General features: G+C 39.1%; 1 protein-coding gene across 1 annotated transcript; it reads right to left on the bottom strand.

Annotated features, from left to right (window-relative positions):
- On the bottom strand, positions 1–26,728 carry LOC141903841 (heparan sulfate glucosamine 3-O-sulfotransferase 3B1-like). Its single transcript, XM_074792180.1, has 2 exons — positions 26,553–26,728; positions 1–616 (listed from the first exon to the last, which is right to left on the bottom strand). The coding sequence occupies exons 1-2, from the start codon at positions 26,726–26,728 to the stop codon at positions 1–3; spliced, it is 792 nt and encodes a 263-aa protein (XP_074648281.1).
- Between the last annotated feature and the right edge of the window lie 93 nt (positions 26,729–26,821).

Here is a 26,821-nt window from a genome sequence, read left to right as displayed (position 1 = left end):
CTACGTCCACCCGAATTTCATTCCGGTTAGCTCTTCGAATTTCTTATTGAACGGCCGAAAGAATTGTCTTAACCTCACGATGACGCGAGGGTCTATGTACGGGTGTTGGCGCCCTTTCGTTTTACCGAGACAATGCGGTCGCGCGCTGCTCTCGCCTTTCTTCAAGCACGGAAATCCTTTCGTTTCGTTGAAGAAGAAATGTTTTTCGTTGATGATGTTTTTAATGCCGAGAAAGCCCTGCACGCCGGCCATTATTTTCGCCGGTTCCGAGATGAGTTTTTCGCCGCTGACTACGTGAATTTGTTCCATCGGGAAATAACGAAGCCAGCGCTCTAAATGTACCGCGTACATGCCAATGCGTATAGCCCCCCAATGGCCGTCGACGACGGTCGAATTTCGCAACAAGGCCAAATCGGCAAATGGCTTTTTAGCTGTCCTTTTGCTTAAGCTCTGCGTATAATCTGAGATAGCTCGAGTCACCGGGTCTCTCACTACTAGTATCAACTTGATATTCTTATCCATGTTGAAGATCTTTCTCGGCGCATCTTTTGTGACGAAGTAACACGGCGTTTTTTCCATGGTCAGTTGCCCGGGCAACGTCGCCGGCATTTGTTGTCTGAAAAATACAAGAACAACGAAACGTAAGTCACAAATCATCAGAAATTTATAAATAAACTTGCGGTTTCGTAATTCGAGAGAGCCCCGTTATCTGTTAAGACGCGCGTGTGTATACAGTATTTGGATTTCTCTCATATTGCTCAATCGAGACTGTGTTTCGATTTTGTATATTTGATTAATGTCTAGATTAGATTGAAGCTGATCACGTCACGTCCGTCATCACTCTAGCGGACACCAGTCCATTTGTATTGTCAATACATAAACTGAACCAGTCAACAAGTTGCAAAAATCGATATTCCAGTTAATTATCGCGGCCTCGTTTCCGGTAACAATCAGCGGATGGAATCCTTCACAAGTTGCACAAGATTGACACATGGATTTTTTATGCTTTAATGGCTTTGTTTGTTGGAATTGGACCCGATAATTGACGGTGAAAAATTCTAAACCTATGTGTCAATGTCACTCTTCCTACTGCAAACATATCGCCATCAGGTCTGTCTGTACTGCAGTTCCGTCTAAACATTTGTGTTCTTAAGGTTGCGTCATTCATGATCGCGGGGTTGTTTTTAGGAAGCGGTGTTTGGACGGTTCCGCGAACGCATCCAAAAACAAACCCTGGTTATACTGCGAGCATTGACATTAGGTTAGTCAGGGGTGGGTCCAGGGAGGGTGCAGAGGGTGCCCCAACCCCCTAAAATATCAAGTTGCCCTGAAATTCTTAGGGAAAATGAAAAATATGCGCTATAGGATATCTACTAATATATACCTAAAACGTTTAAATCCATGTTCTCAGTATTTTTGAAAATAGTTTATGTTTTCCGATGATCAGGTGCCCTATTCTGGGGCGTACCCCTCCCCTACCTGTATCAGCCCCCTAGATCAACCCCAGATATAGCAACAGGATGAAACTGGATTATGACTGATCTTAAATCTCAAACATTGACTGCGCAACTAAGGAAACCACTTTGGTAGGTACGTATGCGATTGGCTATCTCTGCCGATCATAACCAAGAAGCTATATCATTTTCACGGTATCGCATGGTTTGAGTTGAAGTTCGTTGAATTATCCGCTTTTCAATCTGGTCGAGTTAAACGAACAGTGGACCTGCAAAATCCTTGAGTTGACTCGAGTTCAACATCAAGACACCTAGCACACTTTATAGAGACCAGTCGTGACTGGGTATGACTCTGACAGGGTCGCCACATTTATTTGACTCACTTTTTCCCTGACTATTCCTCGACATGCACGTTTTTTTCCTGATTCGATATGCTAAAGATCCGATCAATTTAAACAGTTAAATACGTAAGATATGAACGGAAACTGTTTCATTTTATGCGCGATCTAGCAATCACCGATTTTTAGGTTTTTTACAAAATTCCCTGACTTTTCAACGAATCTTGAATTTCATATTCCAGTTTGTTCCTATTGGACATCCAAGTATATACGTGACGCTTGTCAAAAGACTTTCTCACGAGTAGGTCGATTAAATAGACTATATAGTTCACTGGCACATCACCTATGTAGAAACCGCTACTTGAGCTGTTGTATCATTAAGAATTAGCTATTAATTCATCTTATACTATCAGTGACTAATACTAGTTAATTATTGACGTATATCGTAAATCAGCGAAAAGAGACCCTCCATTTTATACATATACATACATCGGCACTAGAATGAACAATAGGTTTTTGTTAACTATAGAAGTTTGTCGTATCGGGCCAACAATATAATCAGACTATCGACCGAAATGCCGCAAATCCCGATGATATATGCGTATGCTACATATCAGAAACTTTAGCTTATTGCCATTGTTTATCGAGGGTTTTGCGTTGGTATGATTTTCTTAAGAAGTCGGTGAAGTGTTTATAGCAAGAGAATGTCACTTTACCCTCGGAACTGGGGTCTGTTAATGAAAGGATAACTTTTCCTTCGATTCGTTTGGATATTTCCCGGCTACGTAAATCGTTCTATAACTCGAAGTTTGTGTTAATATCGATCATTCTTGAATACCGGTAATCAGAATGGTCTACGAGACATGGGCAGCGTTTTCGCATACGTGGAAAGTTAGCAGCTATAAGTCTAATCAACTGCTAGACCTATAACTGGATCATACATATCGCTATGTATACATGGCACCATCAGATTCTGTGTCGCTGAGAATAAGAATTAGCTTAAGACTCCTGGTTTTGACCAACACCACATCTGGCGGGTTGACTGACCGAAAAAGGATCCATTGCTGAAACGACGTCTAGAATCAACGCTACTTTGGATATCTCGATTAGAAAACACATTTAAAAATGATTTAATCTTAATATTGCATCTGTTCGAAAAGTCATTTGAAAGCAAATCAACCAGTCACTCGAAATTTTTTTGGGGATATTGCCCATGTTTGTTCTAGTCGTATTATGCCCGAGAACCGAATATAGCGGATCCTCGCTTGCCACCGTAGAACATCCATGGTGTCATCCAGGGGGAAAAGCAGAGCAACATAAATTCCACAATCATCGATCGAAATCGTTAATATACAATGAGTAATACACGGGTCCGATTCGGCGTGCCTGTTCAAAAACTGGTTGAAATTAATTATTCATCATAAGAATCGACACACAGCTACTAATGAATATACGTGGATAAAGAAACGCACCACTGATAATGATGAAAATAAAAAAGACTCATTGGAGGAATGGAATTTTTTTCGTCAACGATTACAATTCTCTTCTCAGTATGAACTGTAACCATCGGCAGTGTCTTTAATCCGCGATGAATGGAGCGAAACGTAGAATCCAGTCCACTTAGAAAAATTCATATGTCTATTTATTCGTATCTATTTGAGTTTAAGTTTACTTTATTATACTACGCAAAACATACACACACTGTCCTCGGGGTTTTAAGCTAAGCTGTAGATACGTTTTCGTCCGATATACTCAGAATTCTATTGTTGTGTATTTTGAGACACTTCAGCCGGATTATTTACAGCCTGCGTGCATTACACGCACAGATGCGTTTTACGGAGGGGTTTTATAAGAAGCTTTCCTTCTCGATTCTTAAAACGGCTGTTGCCCGTTACTAACCGCCCCGCTGCCGTTGCGCAATGATGAACAGCCACCGGTAACCGAACAACACAGTCGAGAACGATCCGCATCCTCGTTTAGAATACTGATTGAATTCGCATTAAACCGAATTATCGCGAACCAAAACCGAGTGAAAGTTGACACCGAACAGTTGTTGTTGTACTTTTTACCATTGCTTACGGAATGCATTTAAACACGTACAGTCAATTGTCATGGTAACGGGTTCATATATTTTATCGGATCATACGTTATATTGTAATCAGAAAATGGAGAATTAAGGCTGATAAAAATGATAAGTCGTTTCTCCTTAGTGTGCTTAGCTTAAATGTTGACCCGGTCTGTACATAACTTTTTCAAAATCACGATCAAGCTTACCATAACATACCCAGCAGCTATAGAAATGAACTGATTACAAATTTCATCGCGGTATCACTGAAGTGACCCGGCCGATCAGGAGAAACGGGGTATCATTTTGCCTTAAATTAAAATTACAAAAACCGCTCCTCATGCGTCTATAGGTCCAGTACCGCTTACAGATCCATGATTCCAGCCCGTTAGGTTTAGATGTCGATGCATACTGGATCTCTATCTATAGAAGAAGGATGCTCGTGCGATAGTATTTGGACACGGGTGTTTGAATAATCAAATTCAAGTTAATCGAAAATGAACTTATTTTGGTATCGCAAGATACAATAAGATAATATATTTATTTCAGTCCAACCATAAGAATAGCACATGGAGACAAAATTGAATATAAAACGTGAAAAAAAAACAAAATTTGAGACCGAGTGCTCGCCACGCCCTCTGGAGGGATAGCTGGTACTGTGGTCCTGCGTTGAAAAAGAACTGGAAACACTTACGTCGTCAAAATCGTGATCGACCGATGTCCTTGAAAAGCATAAGTTCGAAAACACCCGAACCAACAGTATTAGTTTTACCTCGCGGAAGGCAGTAAGCGAGGATGGGTTTATCGTCGATCTTATCTCCCAGTGATAAGACGATTATAGATCTTATCGCTAACTGCGGGAGATATCTATGTTTGTCTCGTCGGAACGGGAGGGTTTATCTTGCCCCGATCGTCGAGTTTTCTTTCAAAACCGATCGACAATTTACCTCCGTAAAAACCATCGCATCTTCATCCCCCCCGAGATAACAACAGTCTAAAGCAAATATTGTAAGATAACTGAGCTATTTAGTAGCTTCATACCTGCAACGGTAAATACGCCTATAATTATTATAACAACCATCAAATTGACTATCAATACAATGTACATTTCATTATTTTCTCTGCTAACATTAAGTGCATTCGCTGTGTCTACATCCCGATAGATATCTGACTTAAATGTTCAAGGTAGAGCAGATTTACGATATCATAGGAGGGTATATGATTCACTATTGTATAGATGAGAAGAAGCATTAGGTAAACGTGATATTTCAAATGATTTGACTACACTGGGCATAACGTCGTAGTAGATTATCAGCCGTCCATAAAAGTCCTCGACCCCCATTAGAGGCATACATCTATTTCCAATTTTGACTCCCTGGTTCACAATATGGCCGACATTCTCAGGCTTGCTGTGAATACCATCCATTTTTTTCTCCCATTTTCAAGGGCATATGAATTCGTGGATTATTTCGCCAATGCCATAGCTGAAAGGGATGGGCTGGCTGTGCGAGAGAGGACTGTATGATCACAGTCAAATGCCACTGTTATTTCTATGACAATTGTAATTGCTTATAATGTCCTTTGGACCTTAGCATGTATTTATTTTGTATATACTATTGACTTTGTTTAATAAAATTTATTTGTACTTTAAAAAAGAGGACTGTATGACCAAGGAGGCGTAAGAGCATACTCGCTCGCACCTCTACGAACTATCGGTTATAACGAATATATTTTCTGGTCCCGTGAAGTTCGTTATAGCCACTGTTCTCTACTGTATTCAAATGGGTTGATGTTACAAAATAAGAATTATTGGTATGTTTAACTATCAACGAAATATACTATCCGCATTTTGGTTAGCGATTTGATATCGGTTTACGTAACCGATACAATTGATAAATTATCCACGCGATAAAACAAGCCCGATTAAACATCTATTGTTTATCATCGAGTCGTAAACATTTGCAATTGCCGTTATCAATAAGTATAACTCTTTGCATAACAACGGCTTAAAACCTGATACTTATAGATATAAATATGAAATGGTAACGGCGCAATTCGCTGAATCGCGCACGAGTGTCCATCAGACAAGAGAGTCCATATCAGACAAGACATGGACGAGAGTACCATTGATGGGAAAAGCGTATATCGTTTGCCTGGAAGGAGACGCCGCACCGTCGTATGAATATCAAAAAACTTTAGGGGATGGTTACTTGTTGCTAGTATACGCACAAGAATAAAGGAATTACCGGTATAGTTATGAACATTAAAATCTCGAAATTTGCAACGATTTCACTTCATTTATAGGGAAGACTAACTTCACAATTTTTTTTGAGTTCTTTCTTTTCATAGTTATCAGAATATCGCGGTAGAATAACCACACTCGGGTGTGACGATGATCTCACTATAGTGTGAGTTCGAAAAATCGTGTCTTTTAAATCAATTTTTGATTGAATGAATTCTCGAGTTTTTAAAACTTTTAAATCTTGTACATACCGTGGTTTTAATATCGTTTTTAATCTTTTAAATGTGTAGTACGCTGTATAGTATTAACATTTCTATTCATTTTAGTAATGATTAAAATGTTCGCTTTCTTTAGTTTTTTTTTAACGATGATATAGCGCGCTCTTTGTGTGTACACGCTAGTTGATCACGCAGTCGCCTCTTCACCGCGTTAGCGTGCGCCGAGTACAAAATCAACAAGTAGCGTTTTACATTAACCTGGCGTATCGGGTTACAGGAAAACACAAATCTTGTCAACGGTACGACTGATAGATCAATAGGGGGGATCGTAAAAGGGCAGAGATGTGTAACGGGTTAATGACATTGATTTCACACGCGGCAGACGGGCGATAAAACGACTGATTTAAAGAGATTACAAACTCGGCACCACATCACAGACATCTCTCCGTAACTCTTACCGGAATCGCTAGTGCTGAGAATGTTCTGCTGGTCAGACGCGTAACAATTCTTTTTTATGCGTCGTTTCGCAAATGGAGAAACACATATATCGCGCGGTCTTTTAGGGATGTTCGATGCAGTGATCTAAGGGAGCTAAAAAAACCCGTCGGCCTGATGCGGCGAGAGAACTAAGATTTAAGAATAGATTTAGAAGCCCGTTAATAAGACACTTTCCGTGGCCGTAGCGTCGGGTTTTGATGGGGGGAGCGTAATCCTAATAGCGAAAAATGTTTAAATTCATTTGCCTGTAGATGTGTTTTTCTGGGATGCAGCGGAACTCCAGAACTCGAGGGGTACGCACCGCACCACCCCACCATGCACCCCCGCTACGGGATCCATGTTTTTGGACTTTATTTCTTGGTTGAGGAACACGAGAAATACATTGGGTAACAGAATATTTCCTAGTGCGAGTATAGTCGTGCGCTCCACAATTTCTCAATTCATTTCCCAGATCTAAACGATTTCGACGAAATATTTCCCCAAAAGAAAAAACGTCGGTATCGAACCGCCAACCGTACAGAGTCGCGTACGATAGAGTACTCGCTTCTTGTGTATTAAAGCTGACAGAGTGAAGTGAATAAATTTAATGCTTCATCACGTTCGAGAGAACTGAGAGTAAATACCTCTCACTCTTTAAACAAACTATACCGGCGATTACCTCTTACTTATATCCCGAGTCAGTACCGAGTGAGAAATGGAGAGGTTAAAGCTCTTACCCTATCTAACTGCGGACGCAAAATTGACTAACACAATGATAAGTAGAAGTCAAAGGACCACACACGCGAGTGAAAATAGCAGAACTTAGCGGGCAGAGAATGAGGAAAAGAAGGAAGAAGAGATGCAGAAGAGAGTACTTTACGCAAATACGATTTGAAGCAGAACCTTTACACGGTCACTAGGGAGCATCTACGCGGTCTCGGTTGATATGACCATAGACTCAGGATACATAGTTCAGGATGCTTTTCGGATTCAATAATCTGGGTGACACAGGGAGTTAAAACATTGGAGATGAACTAATTTAACTATATGGAGTCCAGCTTATCTAAGAACAGCAAAGTAGGGGTTCCTGGTGCACGAGGCCCAGGTTCGATCCGCAGAGAATGCATAATTTGTTTCGCTGCTAGCTTTTAAAGATAATTTCTAATTTGGAATATCCACATTATCATTTAGAAGATTCGGCCTGTCACCTTAACCATGCCAAAAGAACTAGAGACGACAAGGAGCATGTCAGAGCGAATGCGAGCTAATGCGAAGTTTCCTGGATGTTTTTCTAATTTTTATGATGAAATGGCAAAAATTTCAAAACGCATTGAGAGTCTATTGAGTTCTCGCTTAGAATAGATTGTGGAGCTAAAACTATACTTAAAACTTCTATACTTTAAGTTTCTTTGATTTTTGTAACCTGGAGTCATAATCTTGTCTAGATAATTACTACGAGGTTGTAACGACTTAGTTCTGCCAACTTGAACATATTCATCATGTATTGCTTGTTTAGAAACACCGAACAAAACGATCGCAAACAGTTTGAAGCATTTAAATAGCCCATTTCTATTATTCAAACCCTCTAATCCTAATTTGTCTCCAATTAAAACCGTTTTACGAAGCCAGATGTGACGGTTCGAATGTTTAAAACCTCATTAGTATTACAGAAGTCGGATTTACACCATAAATCAAGCGTACGTAGGAATTTCTATTGGAATTCGCGTTTTATTTGATTTCGTGAAAATAATTACGCAATTGCTCGCTAATGATATAACTATAAAACGTCTTAGAACCGATGCCGATATTTTTTTCGATAGGGGCACATCGCTTGGCCTTTTACAGTTTTTAAATGAGTTTTGATAGGAATAATGTTTATGGCGAATGAAATGGCATTTCATGTACGCCGGAGAATAACAGCCCGCAGCACAATGCGGCTCAGTGGGGTTCGAGTGAATTAAATGGATTTAACCTGTGGCTATACTTGAGTAGAAAAAATAGATTACTTTTAAGGCCTTGCTGCTCGGAAATATCGCGCAAATGCGGGCAAATATAAAGCCGGTATAAATCGACGGCGTTTTCGAGCCGAATCGACATAGGTCAAGGGGCCCGGGATCAATGTATGATTGACTGGGAGAGGGCTGGACCCCGCTGGGTTCCATACATCAGACAAGGTTTTCACGATTCGCGTCAGTTTTGAAAACACGAAGTCCATTGTGTGGCGTGTATAATGCATTGGAATAACACACGATAAAGAAACATGCGTTTTTAAAGCGTTTCTATAAGAACCGCGAACACCTTCGGGTGAAACTCTATACAAGCCCGACATATGGTGAGGATACGCCATGATTTCTATCTTAGAAATATAGGTCCCGAATCTAATCATGCTTCATAGGGCTGCAATCTATATGGTCCTCGGTGGAAGCATACCGAACTATTACAGCAAGACTGTTCATATCAATGATGTTTGCTTTTACGAATCATAGAATGGCATATGAAAAGCTCAGAATTGCTGCTGTACACAAATCCTGTTCGGTTACATATCAACAACCTGCAGAATATGATCCAAAAACTCTATTAGACACATACGCCGATGGGATTAGTGTGATTGATGCGCTATCCTACGGTTACGCCACCCTATATGTCTCCCAATCTGATAAATTTAATTATCAACCGTACAGATTCTAGCCGTCGCTATATACACCGATACTAATTAAGCTAAGTTCCTATAACGGACACTCAGGACGATCATTCCGCAAATGAAGTTAGTTTTCTGTTACAGATGAACTACTGGTCGCGGTGGACACTTGTTGACATGTCGTCTCTCAAGCGTTCATTATCTGAAATTAGTTTAGTAGGAATCTACATCGAATTAGCAACATGTACGTACGCCCTTCAGCCAGCAACGACAGCGAAGGTTAAGAACTCAAAATCTTGATTACCTAGAAGCTTATTACATACATGATGTTATAATAATGCTAACAACTTACTACTTGGATACAAATTTTTTGGCACGGACTTATATAATATACTAAAAACAAATTTCCCAATCATGTTCTTCGATTTACACAAAAAAAGAATTCTGTCAACTCAACCACCGATCAAACAATTATATCTGTACTTCGATTTCCGATTTCAAAATCATAACCCCTGTTTCGATGCAGGCAGGTATATGGGGTTTGTAAGGGACACCAAATAATCAAACGAAATCTATGACTAGCTCGATCCCTATATTTCAAGAAAAAAAACAGAGGTTGGTATTTCAAGTTGATGCAGTTGTTCTTTGTGCTATATATCGATGTCCCTCCGCGATTTGGATGTATCGTGAAAAGCAATTCACGTTATTATCCCTGAAAACAATCCCCATTTCTATTTTTCAAATGATTTCCAGTTAACAACAGTCCTAATATGACCAGGAAGGCAGATATGATTGAATGGAACAGGCCTTAAGCCATTTGATCATGATTATCTCACATAGTTGTCTAATTCTTCACTTTATCGTTGTTAAAAGTCGACCAAATCATCGTTTACAAAGACATTCAAATTATAATGTGAGATATATTTTGGGTGGGTCCGTACTCGCGTTTATGGGATGGGGTCGATCGATTCGTAATGACATACCCTATTGTGAGATTTCGTAAGGTACTTCGCAGTCAAAACGTTTCCCCTGATACAATTAAAACCAGCCACCACCCTGGCCCGTGGACAAAAAGCACCATACGCGAAAAATCGAAAACACTTCAGGAATTTCACGAAATACGATGAATTTGAGTTGAGACTCAATATAACAGCGCGATTCATTCACTATAACTACGGGCAACGCGATTTAAGTGGTGGGTTGAATTCTAAAATCAATTCTCTAAGATGTAGTGGGTATCACGTTTGATCTACACGACGTAGGCCTGGAACTTAAATATAGAACTCTGTCGTAAATCTACGATAAAATAGAAAGTATTATTGATAATACAGTTCTAATATTAGTCATTTCGCACGAGCACTCCCCATCGGCAGTCGCTTATCGTATCGATGGTGAAATAACGATCAGAACTTTCTATCGATTATTGAAAAAAAATCATGCTCGAATTATTTTCGAACACGAACTGGGATCAATAATACACGACGTCCAGACCGTATAGACACGTGACTCGTCCGTACGTAATATCTCCGCTTGCTAGAGTTCGGTTGTCTTAACCGAAGCCGATACAAACGAGCTTTCAGAGGGAGGGAATACACCAGTAAACTATGGGATGACCAAGAGATGATATTTTCAAAACATTCTGAATTTCGTAAATCCAGCATTCGTATATTTTGAAATTAGTATATATGTATGTAATTTTTTGACGAAGTAAAAACCGTTACAATAATGTTTACATGCATTGATAATGCGTTATATGATGGGTTCTGTGTGAGTCGATGTGCACTACGTCATCAATATTGGCGTTCCACAATAACAATTACCGTGAATTTTGGTTTTTATTTTGTAACGGAATTGATTAGCACTTTTGATACGTCATTAATATGTCGGGGTTAGACTGGTTGCCGGTCAATTCAATTCAATTATTGATATATTCAAATCTAAAAAACTTCATTGATACTTGATATTACATGTGCATATCATCAATATCATCTTGTTGTTTTTCAAGGCGTCAATGAACTTTCAAGTCAGTTTTCTTGCTCAAACCAGACTTCGATTGTCTGATATCATATAGCGTATATTGACAACAACAATCCCGAAATAAACTACGTATTGGTGGTTTTTTTTCCGAGCGCACGATATTTACCACGAAACGCGCATAGAGCCTAACCGATCTGTTTTCTATTAATAGCACCGTTCACACGCAGTACACCCACTGAAGGTAAATTCTGAGCAGAAATATTATTACTACCGTTAAAAGTAAAAACATCAAATAGTTGTCACATGATAAAAGGATGACAACGCCGTGTTACCTGGGGGCAGGGTGAGGTTCGCTCTGAACGTATCTATAATATGCATACTACGTAACTCGCGTATAGGTGCGTAAGTCTTCGGAGTCCATCTAAGCACGTGGTATCGTGTCGATGTTTTAGAAAAAAAAATGAAATATCAATGACAGCGTTTATGATGGATAGGATATGTTGAGTGAAAATATAAGCCTTCCTTGAAAGATTAAGCGAATTTGAACTGTAAGGACGATTTGCCAGTTGAATTAACGTTAGACAAGTTAATCGGGAATTCTTTGTGTTTATCAAATTTTTTTAGACGGTCTTCAAATGCCGACGTCCTCAAACGTTGTCACAATCGCATTCGACATTGTTGGAATTAAGATTATGTCAGATTCCTATCAGTGTAATGTCGGCCGGACCGGAGGCAGTTACAGGGATCTAATGGATTGGAAAATCGTCTCGTGTTCAGCATCATTCCTACACTCTGTTCGGAAATTGTAAAAATTCTCCTCCTTGCCAACGCTACTGCCTAGTAGAGTATTTTTGAAAGGAATATTCAAAAGAAAATAGAGAAGCGAATTATCTCTGAACCTTAAACTATTAAACATTTGCCACATTTTACAGGAAACCGTTTATCATTAGTGATCTTAAGTTATAGTTTATTTCAATCTGGAATCGAGCTTTAAGTTATGAGGCTATATGAATGTACCACATTTCACTGCCACCGAGGGAGGACCTAAATCCACCGGCTATCCTATAGGACATAATGGGTTTCACTGTTTTTCTATCCATGCAGAAACTATAAATACTTTTAGAAATTCGGTATTTAACTCTTATCTAATCCATACAACCAAGGAGGCTGGAAACTTATTGAGAGATAATGAGATGTACGAATTCAAATCTTTCAACAAATTTGCTGAATTTGTGATGCCTATACGTTCAAAGCGAATTTATGATTCGTTTACATTTTTCTTGTTATTTATTATATACTTACCGACTGTACAAATAGGTATTTATAATTTATCATAATCATTCGAATGCCTAAACCATTTTTTCTTTTGTTTCTCTTTTTTCTAATTCTGTAATCACTTCATATGAAAACACGATGAGGAAAAAAAATGTTTTTCAATAATACCAACAACATCCGGCAAATTCATGGACGAACTCAAATTTGATCATTTCATGCTATGACACGAATTTCATTCGTCATCAACCGAATTTGAGAAAAAATGGAAAATAGACCTCGATCGAATCCAGCATTGATGTCTTCTGTTGGCTCTTGATTGCCATATCAATAGCCGAGTTCACCTCAAAGCTCATTTTCTGACCGAGCAAATGCCCGAATCGAAAATGACCAGTAAATAAGTTTCAGATGAAAAGGTATTGAACTAGTGTTTTTGCATGAACATTCGTCCATGAGAATTCATCACCATATCGTACGCTTAAAATGCAGCCCATGAGCAAGAAATCAGTATCCAGACGCGCTGTCTAATCAACGCACGAAAAATATTCCACTAAATACTCGTGCCAATCGACCCAATCCTATCAATGATGTTTGCGATGATGCATCGGTCTCAAGGTCGGGGGGATCTCGGTTGAGACACAGCTCGTCTTAATAGTTAACTAATCGAGCATAGAGCAACGATCTTATCATTGTCACAAACCCGCGAGACACGCCATGAATCATCTACTCAACTAGTATTTTTATCGTGTGACACTCAACTGACCATCTCTCCGGGTGACCACTGGTGGCCAGTGTTTCAGCAACTCGTGGATTTGTTTCTAATTGACTCCGATGTTTATCTCTCCGTGACTCTTCATATGAGTCAATATACGAATCGAACGGCGAGCGACGGAAAAATGTCCGTCAGGAAATTATCAGATAGATGTTCCTCCTGACGGATAAACAGTAGCCCCGGCTTAGTCGCGATGGATACAGTTACAGCGGAATAATCGGTTACGTAATCGGTGAATGTGAGTTTGATTGAGCAGGCCTCGGGCATGATGCGCAGGCCTCAGACACGTTATGTGCTTTTTCGAGAAGCTGGTTAAACAAGAAGACTAACTTGAATGTTTATTGACGCCTTGAAGAAAGATATTACACGTATATCGGTATATTGTCTAAACTTATCGACGACGCATTATGTAGTATGATATTAAGAATCAATAAAGTTATTTCGAATTCGAATTCGTCGAATAATTAAAGACCGGTAACCAGTCTAACCAGGCTAGCCCCGTTATTGATGATGTAGCGCACATCCACTCAAAATGCATTCTCAAAAGACTTACTAAAATTTACTAAATCGAACATGAAGAGTCATGAAATAATGCCAAAATTTAAAATCGTGAGTGTTATTTTGAAACGCCATTATTGATGACGTAGTGCTCATCGACTCACACCGTACCCCTTATCAACGCAAAGTAGTTATCAATGCATAAAGTATTATTGTATCGGTTTTTCCGGCGTCAAAAATCTATGGACGTTCAGTTTATACGCCCATGGTAAACACGAAACGTCGCCGAAAATAGAACTAGAATATTATGTAATTTCGACCGACATCTGAACTTCCGATTTCCGTTAACGATTTTCAAAACTTAACCCTCCACCCTCGTTTCGTTTCCGGTGTGATGGGTTGGCATGGCCAAATATGTATAAATCGAATGAAACGTCCCTATTTCAAATTTAAAACTAATCGTTTGTAAGCGTTGAAAGATTTGTTTGTGAAAATGTCCTACGATGCAAGTGTAGCATATACGTATGTGAATAAGTAGGGCGCAGTTCTTAGTCATAGTAAACCTGATCCATAAATACGGTGAGTCTGATTCTTGATTCATTACCGGGGTATTCAACTGGTATCCCCGTAGAATCAAGACCTGATATATCAACGGATTAATTGGAATGTCGAATCGAAAATGAGTTATGCCAAGAAATATTTACGTTTTAACCCCAATAGGCAATATCTGACCGGTGATCCTTTTTTATCGATGCCCCACTACATAAGCCAGTGTCTACCCACATGTACACCGACACAACAACAGTCATATAACTGCCCCAAACGAATGTTTGATAATTAGATACGGATTCATGAAAACAGCTCATAAATCCAACCGACACTTCATGTCCAGTAAAGTGGCACTTGCACCTGACTAATACGAGAGTTGGTTCACTGGTTTAAATGTTCCGCGTTCCATGATATGAATACTAATATCAAACATTGCATGTGTCAAACACCGATGCTGTTTTTCCACGACTGTAACATATGAATATAGCTGTTCGCATCGCAGTAACCGCGTGAGGACCTTTTGGGAAGTATGGTACATAGGGCCAGTGACCCGATGGGAACTTTGGACCGGGACACATTGGCCACATTTTATTTACGGTCGCTCAGTGTGAACGGGCATAGTCAATGTAGCCCCGGTCTCTCCAACAATTGCCGTAGCTCTATTCAGTCACCGATATCAATCTACAGAAACTAAAATGATGAAAACTTGTCATGAAACAAATATTCGCCTGATTGGTGGGGAACTTCGGTTTTCACAGTTATTCGAGATGATTTAATGCATCTAATACTAAAATCGGCCATCGTAGAACTATAAGGTTCGAACTTCTGCAACCGTGCTCGAACCCGTAGCGTACTGTTTATTGAACATACGGCTAACTGACATTCGCTTTGCGAATAGTCGACTAACTCAGATAACAGAAGTTCGCCCGCAAAAGTTAAAGGCATCTTTCAATCTCAATCCTCTGATATGAAGGTATTTGATGAATAAACTAACTATACCAATGGCTGTAGACATTACTCGTGAAGACGTTTAGTGTGGTTTAAGACATTACTGCGCGCGTCTGATTCAGGGTACGGTGCATCCCCAGAACAGGGTACATCATTTAATCAAAATGGCACCCCGAAAGATAGACTGGTTGCCTGTCCAATTCTGCGCCACCTGCATTCGCGTCAGAACTGAAGGTAGACCCCGGTAACCAGTCTACCCGAAATCAAGCTCATCGGAAAACATTTACTCATTTTTGGAAATACAGAGAGAAAGCTTGTGAATTGAAACATTTTAGGTGTCGGTTTAATACTTTTCCATTTCTTGTGAAACTTTATTGCAACTTTTAGGGGGTGCACACCGCCTGCACCTCCCTTGGATCCATCCCTGCGATCTATAGCAATACAGCTTCCGTATATAGGTACATCGAGTCACTGACAAACATCAGTATACGCAACTGCACCGATCTATCTGTGACCTCAGTTTGTTTTTTTACCAACATCCTGATTACGTTTTTAATGAATACGGTATACCACTGGGTAAAGGGATTAACTGCGGTAATATGGTTGTCTAACTCCAGGATTAACTCATTATTAACGCTATATAACAGTGTTAAGTCTGGAGTATTTCAAAGTCAAGAACAACGTTGCATAAAGATAATTGGGTTCCCTTGAAAAAACGAATCTTCTTTCGGGGCGTTGGAGACTCCGACAGAGCGCGATAAACCCTAATTTCATGAATGAATTAACGTTTGTTCGTTATGGAAATAGGGGTTTCCATAGTCAAAAGTGTATCCTAATTATGCGCAAAATACTATTTTCAAGCGACAGATAGTACGAGTACGAAAAATTGTTTTTTATAGACATTGTCAATTTAGTAGTAAACAGCTTTGGGGATAATTTATATCACCTTGATGGTTATCTTTTTAGTTCACGCAGTCTGACTTGTGTCATAGTTTGAATCACATCTTGACACCTCTCACATCGCAGCATATATAACCTCCTACAAAGAGTCGAGAGGGAGAGGGAGAGGGAGAGGGAGAGTTGCAACCGATATAAGAGCCGAATTATGTATTAAGCGCGCTACTCAACGGATTTGGATTAGAAAAACACCTATCTTTAGCATTCACAAATATTTCACAAAATTCAACTTTATCGTTGAAAATATTATCAATTTCTAGCTGCAAAAGGTGAAGCACTGACGATGCATACTTCCTACGTAAATCATAACGAGGAACTCTTTCTACCGAATGCGCCATTATACTCAGTAGCAATCTAGCTAACATAAAGCTAGGCAATAAATTTTAATTGACTATTTATCTTCTACACCGAGGACGGCATTAGTTTATCTGTCATGAAGATTGACATTTATTGTTCGTTCTGTTTATCAAATCTTCCCTCGATATTTCGCCGTTAGTTTTTGCTTTTAACTTTTATACGTTTTTATCATTCTATAGATCTCGGCTACAATTCAGCGAAAACGATTTTTCCCTCCGATGGAATCGTATCGTTGTTTAATAGAGACTGTGGTGCGCACGCGGTGATGTATTAGACGACAACCCGAACGCGGGTATATAAGCCTATAAAAACTCTTCTCACTACCGATAACATTAGTTTAATGGTTGTCGAAAGACTCTTTCAGACTCGTTCAACGCTCATCTAATCACCGCTACGTTTACGCTATATTAAACGCGCGGGGTAAAAACGCTTACGTTCTCCAGTTAAAAGTTGGACGAACGTTTTACGGGAAAAGCGTTGTCGGAAGAAGATACGTAAACGTTTGAAGCGTTAACGTGTATACAGAGAGAAAAAGAGAGAAAGATACAAGAACCGCGATGATCCGGGCTTGCTTCCTTAAAAATCAACCGTTCACTTCACTTAAGGCAGGCGAACCTACTTCTACCGGTGAGAAGAAATGTATTCGGTGGCCTTATTACGTTACCTTCAGCTCTATAATGCGGAGGTATTTCCAATTGGAAAACGAACTAACAAACGAATTCGCCGAAAGTAAGACATTATAGGCGTACGTACTTTCCCACTACAAAAGTGGCTCCGCTCAAGTCGGATCTTCCTCAGAAAATTTGGCGTTCTCCAAGGCCATTTGATGGCAGTCACGAGGAAATGATTCATAGTTCTTTAAAGAATGAAATTTTTTTCGAAAATTTTGACGGCACCTGAGAAAATCTAGGAGGGACTAGTAGTAGTCCCCTAGTCCCCCTTGGATTCGCCCTTGCCTACCACAAAATATTGCCAACTAAAATCCCCTTGATATTTGAGGCGTGACGTAGAAAATTAACCCCTATACGCTCCTTATCTGGTGGTTTTGTACGTAGTTAAAATGTTCGTGGTATTTCTGGCAGTATATTTTGGCTGGAAAAAAAGACGATAGACGCCATACCGAATACAGTATTCAAAGCCGCTTTAGTAATAATTAGCTAATTTCATGGTCCAGAGTTTATTCTGCCGGGGTGGAAAAACTGGAAGTAACAATCTGAACAGATGTCGATAACGTCGAAGAACTATGTCGGGATACGGACGCGATGAGATGTAGATATGATGGGAATCGAATCTCAGTAACCGCGTAGGTTGTTAGGGATTCAAACAACCGAGAAACATATGTACAGTAATAGCTTAAACAACCTTCAATATAGGTAAAAACCGACAAAACCATCTCCTCTGGCGCGCACACCGCGTAATACAGACTGATGGTATATTCCTAAACTTCGCCTCAAAACATATTCATCCGGATTACTGCAATAAAAAATTCACAGTATTTCATTGATACCGAGCAGGTTGTCGACGGAATGTATCGAATCCTAGCCTAGCACAGCGCACAACCGAACATAATCACGAAAACACGAAACACTAGGGTTTCGGTGAACAGCGTTTACTGAAATTATTTGCAAACATTTCTGTCGTCTCGTATTCCGGATTTTCTTTCGCCTTAAAGAGGGTTCGGTGGCAGACAATGGATTACACCCGGCATTAACTTTTAAACAACTCAGATAAGAGAAAAAGCCTTCGTATTACGACGAATAACTGATTTACAGTATGCAAATATTTTGCAGTGATCTCATTAAACTCATCCTTTGGAAGAGCGCACCGGTTAACTATCAAAACTTGCTGTAGGGGTTCTTTTTAGTTCCATTTTACAGGCAAATAGTTCCGTATATTAATTACACCGAAGAAAGAGAATAGTTCCGCCGTGTCTGGGATCTAAGCTCGGGGCCACCGAGTTCTCTTTGCGCGCGCGCGCCTGTATTAAAGAAACCGCTCCGGGGACGAATCTCTCGAGGGTCTATTCTCGTTGCTAAATAAACTATTAGTTCGGCTAGTATAAATCTTGATCGCGAATCTTAACGCCCGTACAAAGAGTATTCAACTTGTTAAGTGTTTGACATGTGTAAAGTTGAGATATTTTGATCGTTTTCAATGGTTTTCTTTGAATGCTCGGTTTATCGGCGGTTTTCTAAGCGTAGTCGTCATTGAGGGCACCCTTCAAATTGCAATAGGCCGCGTTTAACTAGACACAATACGGTATAAAGCCATTCGCGGGTCGAGAACAGATCCCGGACCCGAACGGGTTGTAAACAAACCACCGAATAGTATAGTCAGTCGTATAGTGGACCCGGATTCAATTATTGTCTCATGCCCTACGACAATACGTCGCTATTACTAAACACAAGTTGCAATAGCGTCTCGGACTTCGTGACAATAGTCTCCGAGAGAAATTCGCGAAGAACTGCTTTGTTACGATTATTAATGCTGCATTTCACATCGATTCCATTAGATTAATACCGGGTCTAGTAAATTCCATCTGTCACCGAGTCTGTCATTACGAACTGATATTTCTCGCTTTAAGGTGTGATCGTTGACAAATTAGAGGGGTCGATTCCCCGAATTCGAGTAATTCATTCTAAATCCCCAACACGTAAAAAGTTGGCGATATTCTTAGACCGCTGGTTCAATTCTGACCTACGGATTTACTCAATTGAAAATGAACTGACTTAGCCTCTGGGTTTAAGTTAATATACCATTCCCAGTCTATAAAACTGGCCCCCGTGATATTCATATACATGAGAGTGTAAGTCAATTTTCTTTTAATTGAACAGTTTCATAATCCACCGAACGAAGGGAATTAAATCAGTGTAACCCAATTTGTCACGATAACCATTTTAAGAGAGAGCAAGGAACGTCATGAGAAAAAAAAATTCTGACTTTTTAGAATTTTTAAGTGAACTCAACTTATTACGATGGCTATCTTAAGAGAGTAAAGAACGTCAGAAAAAAGTTATTTTTTTAACTTTTCTCGACGTCAGATAAACTGCGTTTTTATATCTACTCAAAATTGAGTTGATATCGACAAGAATTCTAAAGATAGGTCAACCTGATCGTGTTTGATTGAATCGTAAAATATCTAGGTCAACATTTTTCGACGAATCGTAAAGTAAACGCGGTCGGTTATTTTACCGGCGCGAATGAGCGTTAATAATTCGATTTAGCCGGTGGGTCGTTCCATGGAATGTGACTATAATTATCCCGGTTAAGGCCCGCCCTAATTCGGGGGTATTCCATTCATGTAGTATAACCATAGAAGCTTGTTGTGACATACACATTCAAATGAGCCATAAATTTGTATATATCCGAGCATTTCTATCTAGATACTAAATTTAATTCATATATTTCCGAATATGGATAGTTTGTATATTCGCGTGTAAGTTTTATAAAGTTTTGGGACGAATAGCGAAGGTTGGATATTGACATTAGATGATTCCAGTTTTTATTTTATTCATTGGCAATTTCAACCTCCGCGTAATGAAAACCAATTCAGGAAAAAAACTTTACGACTGGAAGGGTGGAAAGATTGTCATCACTTGACGAAAAGTCATGAATTCTAGGAAGCATTTATTTTAGACTACTCCCCGAAACACCTTTTTCTGTAGTATGTATTTTCGTTACAAAAAAAGAGCTATACTCATCATCAGAAACCACAGGAAATAATGAATCTGCTAAATGTTTAGCGTGAAAAGCTAAACGTTTGACGCCATTCGAAAATCAAACCATTAACCACAATACGCGTCGGATATAAGAGCTGTTTACACGTCATCAAAAGGGCTTTTAAAGCGATTATATAGAATGCAATTACAGTTTAGGACATATTTATGGTTAGCTAAGTTTTACACCATGAAAATTCGAACTTGTTACTTAATGGATATCATAGAGTTCCAATTTGACTTACGAATGAAATGTAAATTAAAATACGCAATCAACCTGTACAGTTCATCTAATTCGAGGGCTGTTCCATCATACAAATTAAAGTAGAATCTGAATTACAATTTGTGAATGCTTCGCAGATGATGATTTCAGAAATGACCTATAAGATATGATATTGAAGCACTAAATGTCGATATAACATACCTTTTAAGTACCGAGGTATAGTCAAACTCATTCTAACAAATCGTAAAACTATTAAATGTCTGTATGTACCTATATTTATAAGGCTAACTTACGATTTAAATGTAATCTTCTACCATGAATATCTAATATAAAAGTTTGTATCTTGTAAGCCTTTTTATAGGCTGGCATTACTAGAGATGACACTTAGATAAACTATTGCTTTTCTTGTGCGTACTCTTCGGGTAGTTTTCGCCAAACAAATCTCTGAAGAACGAGCGTTTATCTACAATTTGTAGTGAGATTATTCTCTCTATCAGATAGGACTCGTATTCTAACTACATCATTCATCAATTTCTATAAATAAACCCATCATATTCTTCAAAACGACAATAAAAACCTTCGCGCGCAATAGTTATACAACGTTTTGAACATGTGTATTCCATTCACGGGATCTTCAAGATTGACCAATAAAAACTCAATCACCTGGAAACTGCCCCTTACAAACCCGACATCGGTCACCTAACCCCGGACGGTGTCAGCTGCACTTTGAAACTAAACTAAACCGCACCACCAGCGAATTCTACATCACAAAACCAAAAATCCAACGAAGCGAACGTAAAATTTACGCTCGATTCACCCAGCGTTCAGTCGATCTAATAACGTCCGGTAGCGCGGGTACAATAGGTCAATGTAGCCGTCGGGAGGTTGAGCCCTCCAGTTAACTCTGATAGAAAAGACAATATAATTATCCGCGCTTTACTAATCTAAACGTATATGTGAAGATATCTAACGCAATTTTCCTATATACGGAGAATTCAAAAGCGTTTATGTCTTTGTTTGTATGTGTTTCCATGGGAAAGCGTTTTTCTGTCCAGAATTGCTTAGGGTATCTTTCGGAGGTTGATATTTGATATATTGACATTTTTACGTTTGTTACGTCATCGGCGGCGCCTTGTTTAATGAATTTAATTACCAATGGACCCGGAACATTGTTACAAACATTTGCTACAACAAATAGCCTAATTTCCGGGCTACCTTCTGGACAAAGACGGTTAGCAGAGCGAAAACACTGTTCCTGTCAGTACTAATTACAACCTGGCGACGAATTCAAATGAAACCGTTCCCATTGTTACGTCATCTCAAGAGGAAAAGATGTCAACGCTGTGACACGTGACTTGTATATAACTGTAGAAAACCATATCATTAGTTTCTAGAAAAAAATTATTAAAGTCGCCGGTCTGAGACAGCGAACAAAGGAATAAACCTGTTGGGACAGCCTACGCGATGTCTGGAACCTGCCAACTGCTTGATCATCAGATATCGTCGAAGACAATGCATTCAAAGCTTAGATCGCCAGCAATTATCTGATGGGCAAAACCTGCTTTAAATCCATGGGCTCTAATACGTATATGGTTAAAGCGAAGACCGCAAAAGTAATAACAAATTCTGTAATTAAAGCTATATAGCTCTATGGGATCGGGAATGCGTTTTATATGGATTTTGCAGCCGGTAATTGCTATTTTATTGCACATTTCAGATTTCCCAATGGGTTGAAAATACAGCGTTTTATTTTCGTAGGAGGTACGGTTATCATCATCATACGAAACTGTAGATATACGCCTGCCCGAACGCAACTAATCACGATACAATAACATTGTTGTTCGGTCTCTCAAGTGTGGAGAACCTCCGAGGAAAATTAAGTCTTCATTTCGAAACAATTGCCGAGATAGACAGCAACAATTGAGACAATATGACTGCGAACACAATAAAAGCAGCTATCATTTCCTTAATATTGAGTACGAATACACGGTCTGTGTTCAGCCATTTTTGTTTTTCAGCGATAAGACATGACGCGACAATGTACAAAATATTCACGATCCAATTCGGAGGTGAAGCTTTAAGTCTGACTCCTAGTTTTAACCGCGCGAGTAAAACAGTCAGACGGACACCGTTATGAATTATCAACTACTTCATGTCTTCGTAGTTAAAACGGTTTATATGAGTCAGCAAAAAGCCGGTCCATTAAATGATTAGGCTTGTCTTTTCATGCTTCGCTATCCTTGTTTTCTATTATGCTTACTTCCTGTTGTGATATTCGGTGAAGCCGCGACGACGTCTCCGAGATCACAGGGAAAAAGTGGAGCCGTTTTGAAAAGCTCGTATGAAATATCCATCATCGAGACAGCGGGGTTATTTACCACCGATTGCTCGGGGGTTCGCTGATATAGCCGGATTCAACGTCATTCGAAATGAATTGAGCTCCATATGAAATTTCATATCTTAAGAAAAATTTAAGTTTCTCGCTGCAAAGTGGGGAATGAATTCGGCAAATCTCGATTTCACAAAATGTTATAGAACTTTAAGCAAACTGACTGCACATAGTTTATACAGACTAAACGTAAGTTTACCCAACTCTTGACAGCTTCGTTATTACAACAATCAGGAAGTTTACGTTTGGCAACAGAAAGGTGTTGAATATCTCGATGATTCACGGTTAAGTTTTGCTGAAAAGTGTGGAAATTAAATGTTTGTAAATAAACTCGCGTGTCTGCTGCCGATAGCTAACTTCACGCTCTCTGTAATTAGCTTAATCAACCGTAGTCTAATTAGTAACAGGCTAATATCAGCTGATTCTCACCTGGATGTCCACGTGAAAATCTTTGATTTGTTATTTTTTTCTTTTTTACTGGGAACTTACAATTCGTAGGCAAAACCATTATGATTTTGGAAGTTACGCAGAACAAAGGATAGTTTACGTCGGTTGAACGGGACTCATAGCAAAAAGTGTGTTATCTTCTATTTTGATTACCTTTTTCTCCCATCTAGCCTATTGGTCTAGTAAAACCCCTTACTTTTATCTGCATCATCTCATTTCAAACGTTTTATCGTTTTGCAAGCTTATTCCATTTAAGCGTAACGAAATAGTCCATCATTTAATTAAGATCACCAAAATACATGATATTTCGACCTCTCACTAGAAATCGGCTGACACCTGGCGAACTATTCAGTATTTTGATTTTAATTCTTAATGAATAAAATTCGAGATATAGTGGGCTTTAAATTATCATCTGTTCTCCACGTCTGCGTGTGGCTATTCTACCACCAGTCCATCGTTTAACTCCAGTCAAAATTACTACTTTTCCACCAAACTTTCCATCCATCCAGTCGCATTTATAGATAAAACCACGTCGACGATGTCTTTGTTTTTAGTTTCTAAATTACCCCCCGAGGGGTTTTCGGAGCGGCGCGCGTGCGAACCCCTAAAACCTAAGCCGCGATTATCATTCTAGCGGAAGATTGCCGGATATTAGATTCGAACCCCGGACGTAAGAGGTGTTGATCGACGCTATCAAAACATCGGCTAGTACGGAGTTAATGATCAATATAAATTGATTAATCACATGAGGCTGCTTTGTATATAGTTGATAGTAAACAGCTCGAGTGTTGACATTCATTCAACAGATTCCATAATAATCATCGCGTTCTCCTATCACAGACGATGGTGAATAATTCCAACGTCCAGAGCAGAAATAACGATCTTTTGTTCTCGTTAAAGTACGGTTGTACATTTTACTAGTACCAATTTACGGATGAGGCTAGAAATGATACCTTGTTTCTACTAATCGGCCGGGCCGTGTTGTAAATCGCGATGAAATTTGTCATCAATTCATTTACATAGCTGTCGGGTCTGTTATTAGTTTGCTTGATCGTGATTTTTGTTAAGGTAACGTACTTAGTAAATAGGCGGCCGGCCGTGTCGGCTCGGCAGAAAGGAAAAATAAGGTATCAATGTTTTAGCCCTACAACGTCTCTGACCATCGTTGGATATACCCATGCTTAGACCATCACAGGTTATAACCGCGGTCTGGTTTATGCCTTTATGCACTGACGTAATTGTGAAAATACTCGTTCCATTTCAAGTCGCATATAGACAAAAAATCATGAATTTCTATCCGATGTATTTGTCAAAAAGGTTAACCTAGACAGCCGAGAAAGTCAGCTCATCTAGTTCTTGATTAGTTGAACACTTACGAAGAATCGGTTGAAAACTTTCCAGAAATAATATATATTTAAATATAGTATCGAGTCATTGATTAACACTGGCAGAATTAACCATAACGCCACCAGGTACAATTTGTAAATTATTTCCAGAAACATCTTTCACATTTTACGCCGCGCGTATAAAGTTTTTCTTTTGATCGTCGCGCGCGCACGAATCGGTGCGATGAAAACTTTTATTACAATACATCTATTAAAATCTATATGATATCGTTTCCACGGAGCTCACGGCGCTCGGCTCGAAGAATTCGGCGGAACGTTTAAAGACTGAAATGGCATTCAAAAATAATCTATCCGTCATCATCACGCGATTTGTAATCGGACGCAGATAAATGATTTAATATACACGGTATAAAAAAGCAGGCGCGTTTTCAGTCGTGATCGCATTAGTTTGAATACGTTTAATCGCATGTAATGCGTGTTCGCGAAAAATAGTCTCCGACCCGAGAATCCACGATAGATTCGGTATAAAATGATTCTGACCGTTTATTGTTCGGATATTTCTAAAGGCTGGAATTGTTTTCAAAATATCAGAAAATGTTCATTTATACTGGCGGTCAGCTGTAGTTTACCGGGATATTAAACGATAATTAGAACGAACTGCCTTACCCTACCCAAACGTTCAAAGCCAAACAGATTTATCAAAAAGATAGAACAAAAGATTTCCTTATATAGAAATATCTTATATTTCTTTATAATGTTCCATTCAAGCCTTGTGTTTTGTCGGTTTTTGAAATGCTTATCAAACGTTAATTCGTCACTTATTTCATGTTTAGTGTTGATTAAAATATGTGAGAACAAAAGCAAAGCACTGCAATAAATCAATAAAACTGTTCTCTCTCTCTTAAAACCATCGAAATTCCTCGTCTCAAAATGACGTATATTTGATTAGGCTTTTCTCGCTATAGTTTTCGATAGATGTGACTGGTTAAGACTTGACGTCGATAGTAAATCGATAACGCCAATGTTTTTACTATTAATACGCGACGATTTTGGCAGGAGGATGAGAAATACGCTACATATGTCATTGAATGTATCTAAAGAGGAACAGATCAAAAACAATTGATTATACAGTTAAGTTATCTTTTTTCATAATACATAGTAGCATCGACCACATTTAGACGCGTTATATAAGATCAATTCCAATTAAACCTTTTACTGATTAATTACTGGGGTTTTCCCGCATAACATTGATTATACGCATTGGCCATCCCTTTATAGTATAATCGTTTCTATATGAAAAAAAAATCAATATAATCGAATAACCGTCAAACCTATGGTACGCTTTACCATAAATACATGAAGGTCCTCTTTATATAATTTTGGTTTTACGTAATAAGATCTCTTGAAATGTTAATATCGGGACCGAGCATATTTCCACGATATACGACAGAATGATCCGAAGATAGGAGTCGAAATTATGAAATGATGATAAGCAAAATCTCAAAAAATAAATTATTTTTAACCATATTGAGATGTTGATACTTAACTAAGTACAGCGTGGTCATAAGGACAAGAAGCGGCGCAGAGAGACGATCGACTTGAGAAATGCAGCAAGATTTGAAGAACAGTGTATATTATGATATTCCAAATACGTCAGAAATCAACTTACCGGTACCAGTCTAATCCCAGGTCGTAATGTCTGTCGAAGAAATGAATTTCAGGTCCGGGCGCTCTCACGTCTGGATGTTGTCTGAGAAATTCTAACAGCGCTCGAGTTCCACCTTTTTTCGCTCCGATAATCAAAGCTTTCGGTAATTTTTTATCACCGTCGGTGCTGTTGTTCATATCGGGACGGGACTTCTGGTTCGGATTTACAACGTCGGTGCTAAATGCGTTAATATCGACCTCCTGATCGGATACTTCTGCTTCTAACTCTAG

Source organism: Tubulanus polymorphus, chromosome 4, assembly GCF_964204645.1.
Source record: "Tubulanus polymorphus chromosome 4, tnTubPoly1.2, whole genome shotgun sequence".
In the NCBI taxonomy this organism is placed as follows: Eukaryota; Metazoa; Nemertea; class Palaeonemertea; order Tubulaniformes; family Tubulanidae; genus Tubulanus; species Tubulanus polymorphus.
The sequence above is the reverse complement of the archived record's forward strand: the minus strand, read 5'-3'. Positions and strand labels throughout refer to the sequence as shown.

Excerpts from the sequence above, each read along its gene's own strand:
- LOC141903841 (XM_074792180.1), bottom strand. The coding sequence starts at position 26,728 with ATGAACAACAGCACCGACGGTGATAAAAAATTACCGAAAGCTTTGATT. Across the intron at positions 617-26,552 it reads CTGGGATTAGACTGGTACCG|ACAACAAATGCCGGCGACGT; the intron begins GTAAGTTGATTT and ends TGTATTTTTCAG.